The 14,807-nt window shown below is 42.6% G+C and overlaps 1 protein-coding gene across 2 annotated transcripts in view; it reads right to left on the bottom strand.

Annotated features, from left to right (window-relative positions):
- Positions 1–1,585: 1,585 nt before the first annotated feature.
- The window catches only part of SYNGR1 (synaptogyrin 1), a 45,861-nt gene continuing 32,639 nt past the window's right edge, over positions 1,586–14,807 (bottom strand). The window contains exons 2-4 of one of the 2 annotated variants that reach the window (XM_040407124.1): positions 10,590–10,827; positions 7,234–7,379; positions 1,586–2,813 (exon numbers count right to left, since the gene is read on the bottom strand). In XM_040407124.1, the coding sequence (XP_040263058.1) occupies positions 2,601–2,813; positions 7,234–7,379; positions 10,590–10,827 (597 nt within the window). In that variant the 3' untranslated portion in view covers positions 1,586–2,600. Of the gene's footprint in view, positions 2,814–5,527; positions 5,981–7,233; positions 7,380–10,589; positions 10,828–14,807 lie in introns of those variants that run through there. The other variant, XM_040407125.1, reaches the window with a different exon arrangement.

Below are 14,807 nucleotides of genomic sequence, written 5' to 3'. Positions count from 1 at the left end.
AGACCCAAGGAGTACTGCCTCACCTCTGCCAGTTGCCATTTCCCCTCCTAGTGACATCGACAGAGCCAAACATTCTCTCTGCTTCCATACCTGACCCTGAAATCTCTTTCACATGAGACAGTACTATCGACACATGCGCGGTAAAGATCTCAGACCGCTGTGATATCTCCACAGTGCCGGTGCACACACAAGATTTCAGGGCCAGGCATCAGAACAGGGGAAGGGGGGGGGGGGGGGGGGGTGCCTGGCCCTGTCAATCTCACTTGGAGGGGGGCAGCTAGAGAGACAGAGGTGAAATGGTGCTTTGAGGAGCTAGACCAGCGCCTCAGTGCTCTAAGCACATCATTTCCATAGAACTAAAAATTAAAATAGTAAAAAACAGTAATGCTGATTGCAGCGAGAAAAGTCTTGTTTTAGTCACCATGATCAACCATACCCGTTAGTGTGCCTGGTTTAATAGGGTTAATCATGGTGACAGATTAAAGGGGTATTCTAGTTTTAATTTTTATTTTTTTATTTGTTTACATAATAGGAAATTATAAAATTTTCTAACATACATGTATATACAATTCTGCATACATACCTTTCTTGTATCAGGTGGTTGACCCATATGTGCATTAGAATGACATTGTCCCTGTATCAGTCCTGTGTAACGTATCCATGGCATCAGTCATGTGACACTCTTTACATCATATAGTCCCTGACATTCAGTAAGCAGCAGTGTTACATGACATACATGTGCTGGGTCAATGCACAGGACACATTCATGTGGTAAATAAATAGGACCAATAGTGGAATCATGATTTTTTATTGTGGTTATTACATTAACTACATCACTGTGTGTATTTACATGGCTGCCTGTCTCTAGGTGATGTTGTCATGTTGTTAATAAAGTTTAGTGTAATAAAACAAAAGACCACACACAGATCTGTTTCTATACAGAAGCTGATAGACATGATGAGATACTGCTGCAGGTAGTAATACTCTACATATTGTATGTACGCTACTATTCACCTGTTAGATACTTGGGCAGTTAAATGAAAGCCAGGTCATATGATACTTGTGACAGTCACATGACTGACGTCATGTTTAGTCTCTCCTATGGATGCATTTTACAGGACTAAAATGGGCTGTACTTTTCTTCTTTTTTTTAAGGGAGAGGCTACTTTATGTATATAATAAAAGTCTTCAAGAAAAAAATTAAATAGATGTATATTAGAAAATTGTTCACTCTTTTCTCTAAAATAAATCTAATCATTAAAACCAGAATACCTATTTAAAAATGGTTTCCAAGTTTGTTTTTTTTCCCCTCTGGATAGGTCGCCAGTATCTGATTGTGGGGGTCCGACACCTGGGACCCCTGCCGATCAGCTGTTTGAGAAGGCACTGGTGCTCCTGTGAGCACTACTGCCTTCTCACAGCTTTCCAAGCACAGTGCCATACATTGTATAGCGGCTGTGCTCGGTATTGCGCTCAGCCCCACTCACTTGAATGGGGCCGAGCTGTTCCTAGGCCACATGACAAATTAACTTCTTGTCACTTGGCCTAGAAAAATCAGGAGGGCCACTGTCTTTTCAAACAGCTGATCGGCGGGGTTCCCAGGTGTCAGACCCCCATCAATCAGATACTGACCTATCCAGAAAATAGGTCATCCAAAAAAAATTATAAATAAATCTCGGAAAATTCCCTTCACTTTTAGTCACAAACACAGTGAAAACACACTTAGTCTTGGTCTTATTATTTCAATACTTTCTCAAAAAAATAAAAATAAAAATACATAAATTACAAATTGCATAAAGTGAACGCTTTGTTGTGATTAAAAAGGGTTTTTTAGGATTAGGAAATTTTGCTAGATGTTTATTGCAGATGTAAATAAGCATGTAAACTGCACCGCTTTATACTCACTACCAGGTTTTACCAGGCAGAAGTGCTGCCAAATTTTATGTCCTCTCTGCCCTAGGATTTAGTTTTTTTCCCCCCTCCCCAAATTTTTTCTTCTTATCCCGGTCCTTGATTATTAGTGGACTGCAGATTATGTAAAGACAATAATGACCAAGACACAACGTGTTATTATCTAAAACTGTTGGACAGTGAAATAAAAAAACAAAACGGATAATAGTGTGACAGACGCTGCGTTTGTAAATTACAGTATTTTTCCAGTGAATTTCATTTAATCCTAAAGAATCCCTTTAATGTTCTCTATTCTAGATATTTCTATAAACCTGGGAATGTTTAAAACTTCCAATATAGCTGGTGGACATCTCACATGATCACTCCAGTAACTGCAGGATATTATTTACAGTAGAATTCAATAAGGTTTGGAAATAATTGTTCTCCATTTCCGAAATACAGACTCAAGGAATGATATGGAGTAAACCTGGCAAAATTGCACATAGCTAAAGACAAACAATAAGAAAAAATAACCCTAAACCTGTATTTATAAACCAACATAAAAATAAGAAGAGATCCTTCCCTGGATCTGGTCATAAAAAATAAGGACATAATCTTTTACATCTTTCACTTACAGAAAGGCAGCAACAAATTGCAAACTGAGGAGTTGCTAGCCTATCAGGTAATGAAAGTTTATTGAAGGAGGTGCTTTAGTAATCCTGGGCCTGGTAGCCCTGTGTGCCCGCATCATAGGCATCTGCGGGAGGCTGCTGGTAGCCAGCAGAAGGATCTAAGTCGTCATTGCTGGCATAGGGGGGATAAGGAGGCCCCTGATCTTGGCTTGGGTCCATGTAGTCCTGAGAGAACAATGCGGAGTCAGAGCCCAGACGATAGCGTTGGTAGGCCAGCACACCTTGTCCCGCCTTGAATCAATGATGAAGGGAAATTGATGGGTCAAGGAATGGTGGGAAAGCAAAAAGGTACGGGGGCAAAGAGAGTGGAGAAGATGGAAAGGACAAAGAGAAACAGACACCCATCACCATAGTTAGTAATTGTTAAATCAGCAGTATTAAACATAAAAGGATTCCTTTCTAATTCTAGAGACTAACTTGATCCTCACGATCCTGGTTAATATATTATCCTTACTCAGTAATATACTAAAAAGGTGCCCATAAACCTTCAGAAGCCATTAGTTGAAAGGTCGTTTGGATGACACCTATTTCTCTAGACTCTCTCATACACATACATGCTCGATTCGGCCAAGAATGTATGTGTTTCCAATGAGGAGAGAAAAGAAGGCCACTTCTAGACACCTCTGAAGGCAGTTTATCTCCCTGAAGAACAAAAGGATCGGGTATTGAAATTCAGTGCGCTTGATCCATCTCTCTTTTGGGTGCTCCCCATACACAATGGATTGTCAGGCGACCTCACCTAAAGACAGCAGGTTTGGTCGAGAAAGTGTATAGGGGGCCTTAAAGGGATTCTGTCACCTGGATTTTGCCTATAGTGCTGCGGACATGCGCTGCTACAGCGGCCCTAGCACATCCGCATTATACATTCCCCTTAGCTCTCGGTGCTTTTATTGTATAAAAAAAAAAAAAACACACACGATTTTATATATATGTAAATGAGGCAAGTAAGGTGCCCAAGGGGCTGTTACTAACGTTTCTGGTGCCCAGCCACGCCCACTGTGAAGGAGCCCAGCACCGCCTGCATCCTCCGAATCTCCTCCCTGCTCCCCGACGTCACAAAGTTAGAGCGCCGTAATCTCGCGCATGTGCAAGTACGCGCCGCATGTCAGTGCCAGCATAGTGTTCCTTCCCTGTGCTGGCATCAGCCTCAGGGAACAAACTGCGCATGCGCTAGCTGCAAGATTACTGCGATCTAACTTTGCGATGTCAGGGAGCAAGGAGAAGATTCGGAGGATGCGGGGCGGTTTCTGGGCTGCACAGGGGAAGTGGCTGGGCGCCAGAAACGTTAGTAACAGCCCCTTGGGCACCTTACTTGCCTCATTTACATATATATATAAAATCGTGTGGTTTTTTTACACAATAAAAGCACCGAGAGCTATGGGGAATGTATATTGCAGACGTGCTAGCGGCGATCAAGCAACGCATGCCCGCAGCTCTATAGGCAAAATCCAAATGACAGAATCCCTTTAAAGAGGGTTTCCACTCCTTTTATATTGATGGCGTCAGGATAGGACATCAATAGCTGATCAGCCGGGGCCCGAAACCCCACGCCTCAGTTGATAAGATGTTCTGCAGTAGCTGCGGAAGTCGGCATCAGAACTACATAGCTCTGTCCACTTTGTGTAGTGTAAAGTAAATAAAAAGAAAGAAAAACTGGAACTGCTTTTTCTTTTTGCGGTGCTGCTAGTCTGGATACATCAGGCAGGTGGCAAAGTAAAAGGTAGTATTTTATTTGTCTACGTGTTTCGAGGGCATAGGACCCTCTTCTTCATACACTATTAACAAAGTACAAGACTATTTGAACTTATTTATACACTTATTTTGGCGCCTTCTTTTGATTACAGGGGGCGTGGCTACGGGCGGGGTTAATTTGAATGGCCGGAGGTTCAAAACAAATAGTTAGTATTGTGTCGGCGTAGCGAGGTGCCTGCCCGAGCCAAGTTGGGCACGCCTCTCACTGACGTCAGCCACTTTGTGTAGTGGACAGAGTTAGTTACCGCAGCACTGCTCCCATTCACGGTCCACAAAATGGACAGAGCTTTGTAGTTCCACTGCAGACTTTTAGAGCCAGAACTATTGCAAAAACAGCTCATCAGTGGGGGTGCACGGTGTCGCATCCCCACCGATCAGATGTTGATGGCCTATTCGGGTCATAGGCTATCAACATAAATGCATCAGAAAACCTCTTTAAGACTCTGCACTGTGAACAATATTCTGTAATTATCTTCAGTAGAAACACCATTCTACTCTATGCTAAAAAAAATATATATATATTTAAAAAAAAGAAATAAAAAAATGTCAAAGACTACGTGTAAAAAAAAAAAAAAAAAAAAAAAAAAACAAAAGCAACACAATGACATAAAATATTGAAAGTGGATATTTAACAGCAACATTTTATTAACTTGTACCAGTGCTTCAGTCCTTGGACTAATATTAATGCATTTCAACTATCAATACAATGAGGCAAACGATCTCCGGTCATCAGGACAACATCCTCTTCCAGGAGATATTGAACATCAAGTAAATCATTATCATAGAGCTGTAAACAACCTTCATTAAGGCAGTATGCAATTTGGCACGTCTTAAAATGGCTAATGTTGTATATGTGTACCTCAACATATAGGCTGGTACAGTACGACAGTGTAAAGCTTTGACACCACCTAAAATATATGGCATTTAAGCGGATGTATGATGCCAGATTGGCAGTTCTATTCATGTGCACGTGTGGTACAGCAATCATATAAAATCCGATTAGTCTCCTATTTATTGATGAACAGAGTGCCACAAAAATCTTTAAAAAAAAAGACTTCTTTGAGGTCACAGTGCAATCTAATCAGCTTGGTACCACCAGAACATACCAGAACAACGTGGCCAAGCAGGTCCTCCTGAAATAATGTGCGTGCTACGCTCCCGTGTGATGCTGCCACTTGCTCTTACCACATCATTTTAAGTATTACTTCAGGAAGACATTTCAGTATTTTAACACTTTAAAAAAAACAACGTGAAACATTTCATGAAGTATGACAGATGGTCTTTAAAAGCTTGCCCAAACATAGGATTCACACTGGGATACATTAGGCTGGAGCACACAATATTTGGGTGACCTGCTTTTAAACTCACCCAATAGCACCCATAAAATAACCTTGAATATATCGAAGGTGGCTGGAATCGTGTTCAGAATCCACATGTATAAGCAAACTCTAAAGCAGCGACATATAGAATACAAACGTAAACTTTCTAATATACAGTAACAAGTAGGGTGGAGTGGTTAAGGCACTGCAGATTGCTTTGTTAAAAGGTTAAGGGAAGGGTTGGGGGTTCGTGGGGAAAAGTCTGCTGTATTCCTCTTGGAAAGAGATTTCCTTCAGATGCTGTAGCCTGAGCACTGCTAGGATGGCCTGCGGAATGGATAAAGTTACAAGACAGTGAGATCCCTCCGCCATATCAACCAGCCGGCAGGATCCCCCCACCAGTTGCAACACAAGTTGCTAAGTGGTAAAAAAAAAAAAAAAAACAACATTGGACAACAATTCAAAAACAGTAATTCCATAGAACGGGTAGATATTGGTATGCAGTCATGAAATCCTACTGATGCAATGAAGAACTTACCCATGAAACTCTTCACCCAGGGGCTGCATCAACATAGTGTTAACTATAATACCAGTGTCCTGCCAGTAGATGAAACTTTTACTAATCCAGTTGCAACCGTAAAGCTAACTGTATGGGTATGTCCACATAGGACATAATTTGCAGCAGCAAAATCCACATGATTTACATGCACACAACCGTGATCAGCCTGGGAAACACGGTCCGTGTGTCGGCCTGCGAGTTTAGTAGAAGAGATCCGCGATCAGATATGATCTGACGGTCATAAAACACTAAGATAGTCAGATCAGTGGAGCTGCAGATGGCGGCCCAGGTGATCCGCCAGACACACTGATAGTGTCTCTTGGACCCATCAAGGTCGTATGCATGAGCCCTAAAGCTAGTAATACACTGGCCGATTGCTCGTTCTTCGGGCAATCCAGATTTTTAAGCACGCTTAAAAATCATTGTTTGCCAGTGGCAGATTGTGCTGTCTAATCACAATCTGCTGCCAGAAACCAACTAGTCTGTATGGGGACGAGCGATGGCATTAACAATCGCTCCTCCCCATACTGTGGAGGAGATTGCTGCATGTCATAGTAGTGGTCTCCTTCACTAACGAGCAGGCAACTGCCGGGAAGAAATGCTTTCCTCCCGACAATAGTCTGTCTTATCTTTTAATGTAATACAGCCCTTACTCATAGATTTCATTGTAGACCTCACCCTGTGCATTGAAATGGATGAAACATGCAGCATAGATTGAAATGCTGTGAATTTAAAAGCCACGCCACAGGTTCACAGTGCGTGAAGTTTCTTAAAATGTCACCCACTTTTCCGGCACTGTAAAGCGATTTGCCCCATGCAAATTCACAGCGTTTCCGTTCCATGTGGACATACCCTAGACTTACATGCTTGAAGGTTCACATTGTTTTAGAGATATGCAAACAAGCTACACAACAAGTCTTTTTCCCATGGGTGCCTCCACTGTGACTGACCTCATTGTCTCACTTCAGTCTATTTTTTCGATGACCAAGTCCAAACGTATATACTTTATAGTACGACTCACCCAAGTAAAGATGGAGAAGAACGAGAACGCTATGGCTGCGCGGGCAGCATCTGCTCCTTCATTCATTGGATTGTCCTCTGGTTCAGACACTTGCCATTGGTTGGCCAAAAAGCAGAAGCCAACAAACCAAAAAAACGACCAGAGACCTAAAGCCAAGACGTGAAAGGATATGAGGGACATTTGCAAGATCTCAGCTGGTAGGCATCCATTTGCATTTAGAAAATTCACCTTCATTATAAATATTCTGACTTATGATTAGGGATAAGCGAATCGATTTCGGATGAAACATCCGAAGTCGATTCGCATAAAACTTCGTTCTAATACTGTACGGAGCAAGTGGTACCTTGGAACCGAACCAGAGTTCGGAAAATGTTTTTTTACAGTACAAATTAATTTATGAAGTTATTACCCCAAGTCTCGCGAGACTTTGCGATGCAATAACTTCAGCTCATCGGAGCCAATACATTCTAATACTGTATGGAGCTCCTGTGCCGTCCATAGTGCGCCCTCAGTCACATGATGAAGGTTCTTCAGCCCAGCACTGCATAGGAGGACTAAACTTGGGTACATGTCATATGGTGTGTGTGTGTGTGTGTGTGTGTGTGTGAGAATAGGGAGTCATCTTTGTGATGATTGTGTGTGAATAGGGTGTCATACAGTATGTATAAGGTGAGGTGTGTGTAAATAGTGTGTCATCTATACAACGTGGGTATAATTATATATATATATATATATATATACACACACACACACACACACACACACACACACACACACATATATACACACACACATACACACAATACAGACCAAAAGTTTGGACACACCTTCTCATTCAAAGAGTTTTCTTTATTTTCATGACTATGAAAATTGTAGATTCACACTGAAGGCATCAAAACTATGAATTAACACATGTGGAATTATATACATAACAAACAAGTGTGAAACAACTGAAAATATGTCATATTCTAGGTACTTCAAAGTAGCCACATTTTGCTTTGATTACTGCTTTGCACACTCTTGGCATTCTCTTGATGAGCTTCAAGAGGTAGTCCCCTGAAATGGTTTTCACTTCATGGGTGTGCCCTGTCAGGTTTAATAAGTGGGATTTCTTTCCTTATAAATGGGGTTGGGACCATCAGTTGCGTTGAGGAGAAGTCAGGTGGATACACAGTTGATAGTCCTACTGAATAGACTGTTAGCTGCTTTTTTCTTGCCATAATACAAATTCTAACAGTCTATTCAGTAGGACTATCAGCTGTGTATCTACCTGACTTCTCCTCAACGCAACTGATGGTCCCAATTTTTCAGCTGACTGACTGACCTTCATTTCTAAAAGTAATGATGGCCACTCGTTTTTCTATACTTAGCTGCTTTTTTCTTGCCATAATACAAATTCTAAGTATAGAAAAACGAGTGGCCATCATTACTTTTAGAAATGAAGGTCAGTCAGTCAGCTGAAAAATTGGGACCATCAGTTGCGTTGAGGAGAAGTCAGGTAGATACACAGCTGATAGTCCTACTGAATAGACTGTTAGAATTTGTATTATGGCAAGAAAAAAGCAGCTAACAGTCTATTCAGTAGGACTATCAGCTGTGTATCCACCTGACTTCTCCTCAACACAACTGATGGTCCCAACCCCATTTATAAGGCAAGAAATCCCACTTATTAAACCTGACAGGGCACACCTGTGAAGTGAAAACCATTTCAGGGGACTACCTCTTGAAGCTCATCAAGAGAATGCCAAGAGTGTGCAAAGCAGTATTCAAAGCAAAAGGTGGCTACTTTGAAGAACCTAGAATATGACATATTTTCAGTTGTTTCACACTTGTTTGTTATGTATATAATTCCACATGTGTTAATTCATAGTTTTGATGCCTTCATAGTCATGAAAATAAAGAAAACTCTTTGAATGAGAAGGTGTGTCCAAACTTTTGGTCTGTACTAATATTATATATATATATATATATATATATATATATATATATATATATATATATATAGTGGGCATTACTACGTTAGCACCATATGGTTGTTAGAAAAAGTGCCCAGGGAACTTCTTTAATTCAAATACAATAAAAAGCTATCAAAAAGTGTTATGTAACCATACAGTTAGTATACACAACCCAAAATGATGTCTATGCCTGCAAACACAAAGCCCCCATGTAGGTAGGTCAATAGAAAAATAAATATTTATGGACTTGGAAATGAAGCACCAAACTAGTCATGTACTTAAAGGGATTAAGAATGAAGTGACCGGCTGAGCAGTGATCATAGTAACACCAAAGGTGTAGTCTGGACTAGAAATAAATGGTCGATTTTGTCCAAAAACAATGCACCACTTCTGTCCACGGATTGAACCGAGTAGGGCCAAGCTTCAGCACCAAATCCAACCTCTGGGGAAAAAAAAAAAGTCTGTATTTTCTTCTAATCTGGAAAACCCTGTTAACTTAAAAACGAACAGCGATTCACCCCTAATTGTTCCAATTTCTTGTTTAACTCAGCGGGAGCTGTATAAAGCCGTATGCAGGAAGGAAGCCTGGATTTTATCATTTCATTAAAATTAATTAGTGTAGAATTGTGGATCCAGGTAGGATCTTAGAGGTGTTGTGCAGTAATATATATTGATGACCTATCCTCATGATACGTCATCAATATCTGATGGGGGGGGGGGGGCCAATCCAACACCCGGGACCCCTGCTGATCAGCTGTTAGAAAAGGAGGCGACGCTCCATGAGAGCTTCCTGTTCATTACACTTACACTACGTCGCCACTGCAAAGAAAATGATGCGTATTGTAATGAAGAGGAAGTAGCGCTCTTATGGAGTGCCGCCTCTTTAAACAGCTAAAACAGCTTGAATTCCCGATGTAGCATCCATTCAATTATGAATCTGTGTTGTGCTATTCCTCTGTTATTTCTACAGGGTGACACCAGCAGCACTGCTTGGACAGAGTCAGACACAAGCACTACTGGTAACACCCAGCAGTACCCTTACTGCAGACTGCTGGCAATTTATCTGTAAACTTCTAGCAGGAATGATGAAAGAACGGCACAACATAGTCATAAGAATAGATGCTCCAGAATGGTTATTACACGGGGAATGCACGTAGTTACTAAAACAGGCCTGTCAGGAGAGGCGACCGGCCCTCTTTATGCAGCTGATCGGCAGGGCTCGTGGGTGTTAGACTCCCATTGATCAGATACTAATGATCTATCCAGAGGATAGGTCGTCAGTAGAAAAGTCTTGGAAAACCCTCTTAATTACGTATGACTTAGCCCAGTAATGTGTTAGACATTCTTAAATACCTAAAATGCTTTATGTAGCATGAAAGGAAATAAGTAAAAGCAGCTTACCAGACACAGCGATGTCAGATATTACAGTTTTTTTGCGGTCTTTGACACTGCTAATCTGTGGAAAGTGGACATCTACTGCCAGGTACAGAATGCTGGTGAGGAAGGCCAGCACCCCTACTGTCACACCATAGTTGCAGGCACTTTGGTTTTGGTTGAAAATGCAGTGCTCCTCCTCCTCGCTCGCCTTATTAATGTATCCCTCATTAATTATGCACCCAAAGACCACAATGGAAAAGACCTGCAAAGATCAGAAAGAATAAGTTGAAGAAATTCAACAATGACACAAATACACAATTGTAAGAAAGCTTTCTAATAGAGCGTAGGGTCCCTCCCTGCCCCCAGAACAGCCTGCAGGAATTACTTAGATTAGAGATTCTGCTTTATAGGATAAGATCATGGAGCCCCAACAAATTTCCTGTCCGCACATTCATGCCGTCAATCTCCACATCGATCACGCTGAGGTCTGGTGACGGTGTGGGCCATAAGAGAACATGGAGATGCTTAGAACGCTTGTAGCATTGTCCCTGAACCAAAGAAAGAAGGTGCAACAAGTGGTGAGGCGAGTATCACATGCATCACATAAACCTGAAGCGCTCAGTGCGCCATACAGGAAAGTAATAGAACACAAATATGTGACATAAACCAGCTACGTCCCAAAATTCCCAACACTGCCTGACCTACACGGCTTAGGCTACTTTCACACTAGCGTTCTGCTGTCCGCTCGTGAGCTCCGTTTGAAGGGGCTCACGAGCGGAGCAGAACGCTTCCGTCCAGCCCTGATGCAGTCTGAATGGATGCGGATCCGCTCAGACTGCATCAGTCTGGCGGCGTTCAGCCTCCGCTCCGCTCGCCTCCGCACGGCCAGGCGGACAGCTGAACGCTGCTTGCAGCGTTCGGGTGTCCGCCTGGCCGTGCGGAGGCGAGCGGATCCGTCCACACTTACAATGTAAGTCAATGGGGACGGATCCGCTTGAAGATGACACAATATGGCTCAATCTTCAAGCGGATCCATTCCCCATTGACTTTCAATGTAAAGTCTGAACGGATCCGCTCAGGCTACTTTCACACTTAGAAAATTTTCTAAGTTTTAATGCAGACGGATCCGTTCTGAACGGATGCGAACGTCTGCATTATCGGAGCGGATCCGTCTGATGAAACATCAGACGGATCCGCTCCGAACGCTAGTGTGAAATTTCCAACTTTTTAGAGAAATTGCCATCCAGCAAATACATGGATAGTAAAGCATGTCACCGATCCTCACTCAATCAGACCAGGGGAAAGATATATGTGGGACACACTGACTGTGGGGGAGAGCAGCCCGCACCGCTGTCTGAGATACATTGGTGCCCCATATTCTCGTCACCCCCACAATAACAATCAGAGCTGGACCAATGAGACCTCGATCTCACCCCTCCACCCAGACTAATCACATTCCGACTCACCATCCCCACCGCACCCCCTAAAGCAGTCAGAGAACTTGTTCCCCCCCCCCCCCAAGCAATCATTTTCAGGCTCACCGCTTCTTCCCCCAAAGTAGTCATAAAGCTGGTTTCCCTTCGTAACCAGCTTCCCCTACCCCCACAGCAACGCAGCTTAGCCTAATTCAAACGAATGGGTCTTAAAGAGGACCTTTAACCTCTCCTGACTCGTATTCCCCATGGAATAACAATTCTGGAGCATCTATTCTTAAGACTATGCTGTGGCATTCATTCATTATTCCTTCTAGAAGATTATTAATGAATTGCTACCAGTTTGAAATGAAGGTCCAGATGGGTGTAACCAGTAGGAGCATGTCCCTGCACAGTCTGACACTGGCAGTAGTGATTGTATGATGTCAGACTATAGAGGGGCACACACCCAACTGGTACTACCAAGCTGGATCTTCATTGCAAACTGCTAGCAATTCATTCATAACTTCTAGAAGGAATAATAAAGGAATGACACAACATACAATCATAAGAACAGCTACTCCAGACTTGTTATTACTTGGGATATGCAAGTATTTCCTAAAACTTTTTAGTCAGGGGTGTGACTTGTCCCTTTTAAGCACATGGGCTTTACCTCCCATAGACCACAGAGTCGTGTGAACGCATTGACAAGAACAGATCATCTTCCGACAACATTTTCAATGTTTTCTTCCTCCAGTAGCAGATGAATACTACAGTATACCTACTACGCCTCATCTTTATAACTATACTGCTGTATATAGCTCACGTGTTCCTATGATATTCTTAGCCCTTTCACGGCCCTCTGAGTCTATTTTCCGCATTGGGTGTAAGATGAGCTGCACAGGCGCTGCTGAACATCCTGCACCTGAGACTATTCCAGTGTCTGGCATCGGCTTCCTTTTCCTTCTTCTATGCACAGACATCATTTTACTAAGGCCCGCGCCTCCTCTTGAATTTCACGCCTCCTCCAGCAGTATCGGCCTTGATAAACCAGGGCCTTACGATCTTCTCCACGAATCTGACACTTCTGCTGCAAGGAGGAAGACGATTTGTAACGTTATCTTCATTGCTGTAGAGATCTGGGACAGACGATTTCTACCGGGACCAGACTCTTCTCTCACAGAACAGTGGGACTGTCTTGCTAACTTGGGATGCATGAAGAGCGTCCTCATGAGCTGGCTAAAGTCTCACCATTTAGGCCCTCCTCACACTTTAGAGAAGCACTACCATAGACCATGCACAGTATGGAAAAAATACTGAATGCGTGTAGAAATAATACTGCCATATACCTATATGATAGCGCAAATTTCATAAATATCTGGCACCATGCTTCCATTATTTTCAAGCCTACAGTCGTGGCCAAAAGTTTTGAGAATGACACAAATATTAGTTTTCACAAAGTTTGCTGCTAAACTGCTTTTAGATCTTTGTTTCAGTTGTTTCTGTGATGTAGTGAAATATAATTACACGCACTTCATACGTTTCAAGGGCTTTTATCGACAATTACATGACATTTATGCAAAGAGTCAGTATTTGCAGTGTTGGTCCTTCTTTTTCAGGACCTCTGCAATCCGACTGGGCATGCTCTCAATCAACTTCTGGGCCAATTCCTGACTGATAGCAACCCATTCTTTCATAATCACTTCTTGGAGTTTGTCAGAATTAGTGGGTTTTTGTTTGCCCACCCGCCTTCTTGAGGATTGACCACAAGTTCTCAATGGGATTAAGATCTGGGGAGTTTCCAGGCCATGGACCAAAAAGGTCAACGTTTTGGTCCCCGAGCCACTTAGTTATCACTTTTGCCTTATGGCACGGTGCTCCATCGTGCTGGAAAATGCATTGTTCTTCACCAAACTGTTGTTGGATTGTTGGAAGAAGTTGCTGTTGGAGGGTGTTTTGGTACCATTCTTTATTCATGGCTGTGTTTTTGGGCAAAATTGTGAGAGTGAGCCCACTCCCTTGGATGAGAAGCAACCCCACACATGAATGGTCTCAGGATGCTTTACTGTTGGCATGACACAGGACTGATGGTAGCGCTCACTTTTTCTTCTCCGGACAAGCCTTTTTCCAGATGCCCCAAACAATCGGAAAGAGGCTTCATCGGAGAATATGACTTTGCCCCAGTCCTCAGCAGTCCATTCACTATACTTTCTGCAGAAGATCAATCTGTCCCTGATGTTTTTTTTGGAGAGAAGTGGCTTCTTTGCTGCCCTTCTTGACACCAGGCCATCTTCCAAAAGTCTTCGCCTCACTGTGCGTGCAGATGCGCTCACACCTGCCTGCTGCCATTCCTGAGCAAGCTCTGCACTGGTGGCACTCCGATCCTGCAGCTGAATCCTCTTTAGGAGACAATCCTGGCGCTTGCTGGACTTTCTTGGACGCCCTGAAGCCTTCTTAACAAGAATTGAACCTCTTTCCTTGAAGTTCTTGATGATCCTATAAAATTGTTGATCTTAGTAGCCACAATATCCTTGCCTGTGAAGCCATTTTTATGCAACGCAATGATGGCTGCATGCGTTTCCTTGCAGGTCACCATGGTTAACAATGGAAGAACAATGATTTCAAGCATCACCCTCCTTTTAACATGTCAAGTCTGCCATTTTAACCCAATCAGCCTGACATAATGATCTCCAGCCTTGTGCTCGTCAACATTCTCACCTGAGTTAAGAAGACGATTACTGAAATGATCTCAGCAGGTCCTTTAATGACAGCAATGAAATGCAGTGGAAAGGTTTTTTTGGGATTAAGTAAATTTTCATGGCAAAGAAGG

This window comes from Bufo bufo, chromosome 9, assembly GCF_905171765.1.
Source record: "Bufo bufo chromosome 9, aBufBuf1.1, whole genome shotgun sequence".
NCBI classification, from domain to species: Eukaryota; Metazoa; Chordata; class Amphibia; order Anura; family Bufonidae; genus Bufo; species Bufo bufo.
This window is presented reverse-complemented; position numbering and strand designations above follow the sequence as displayed.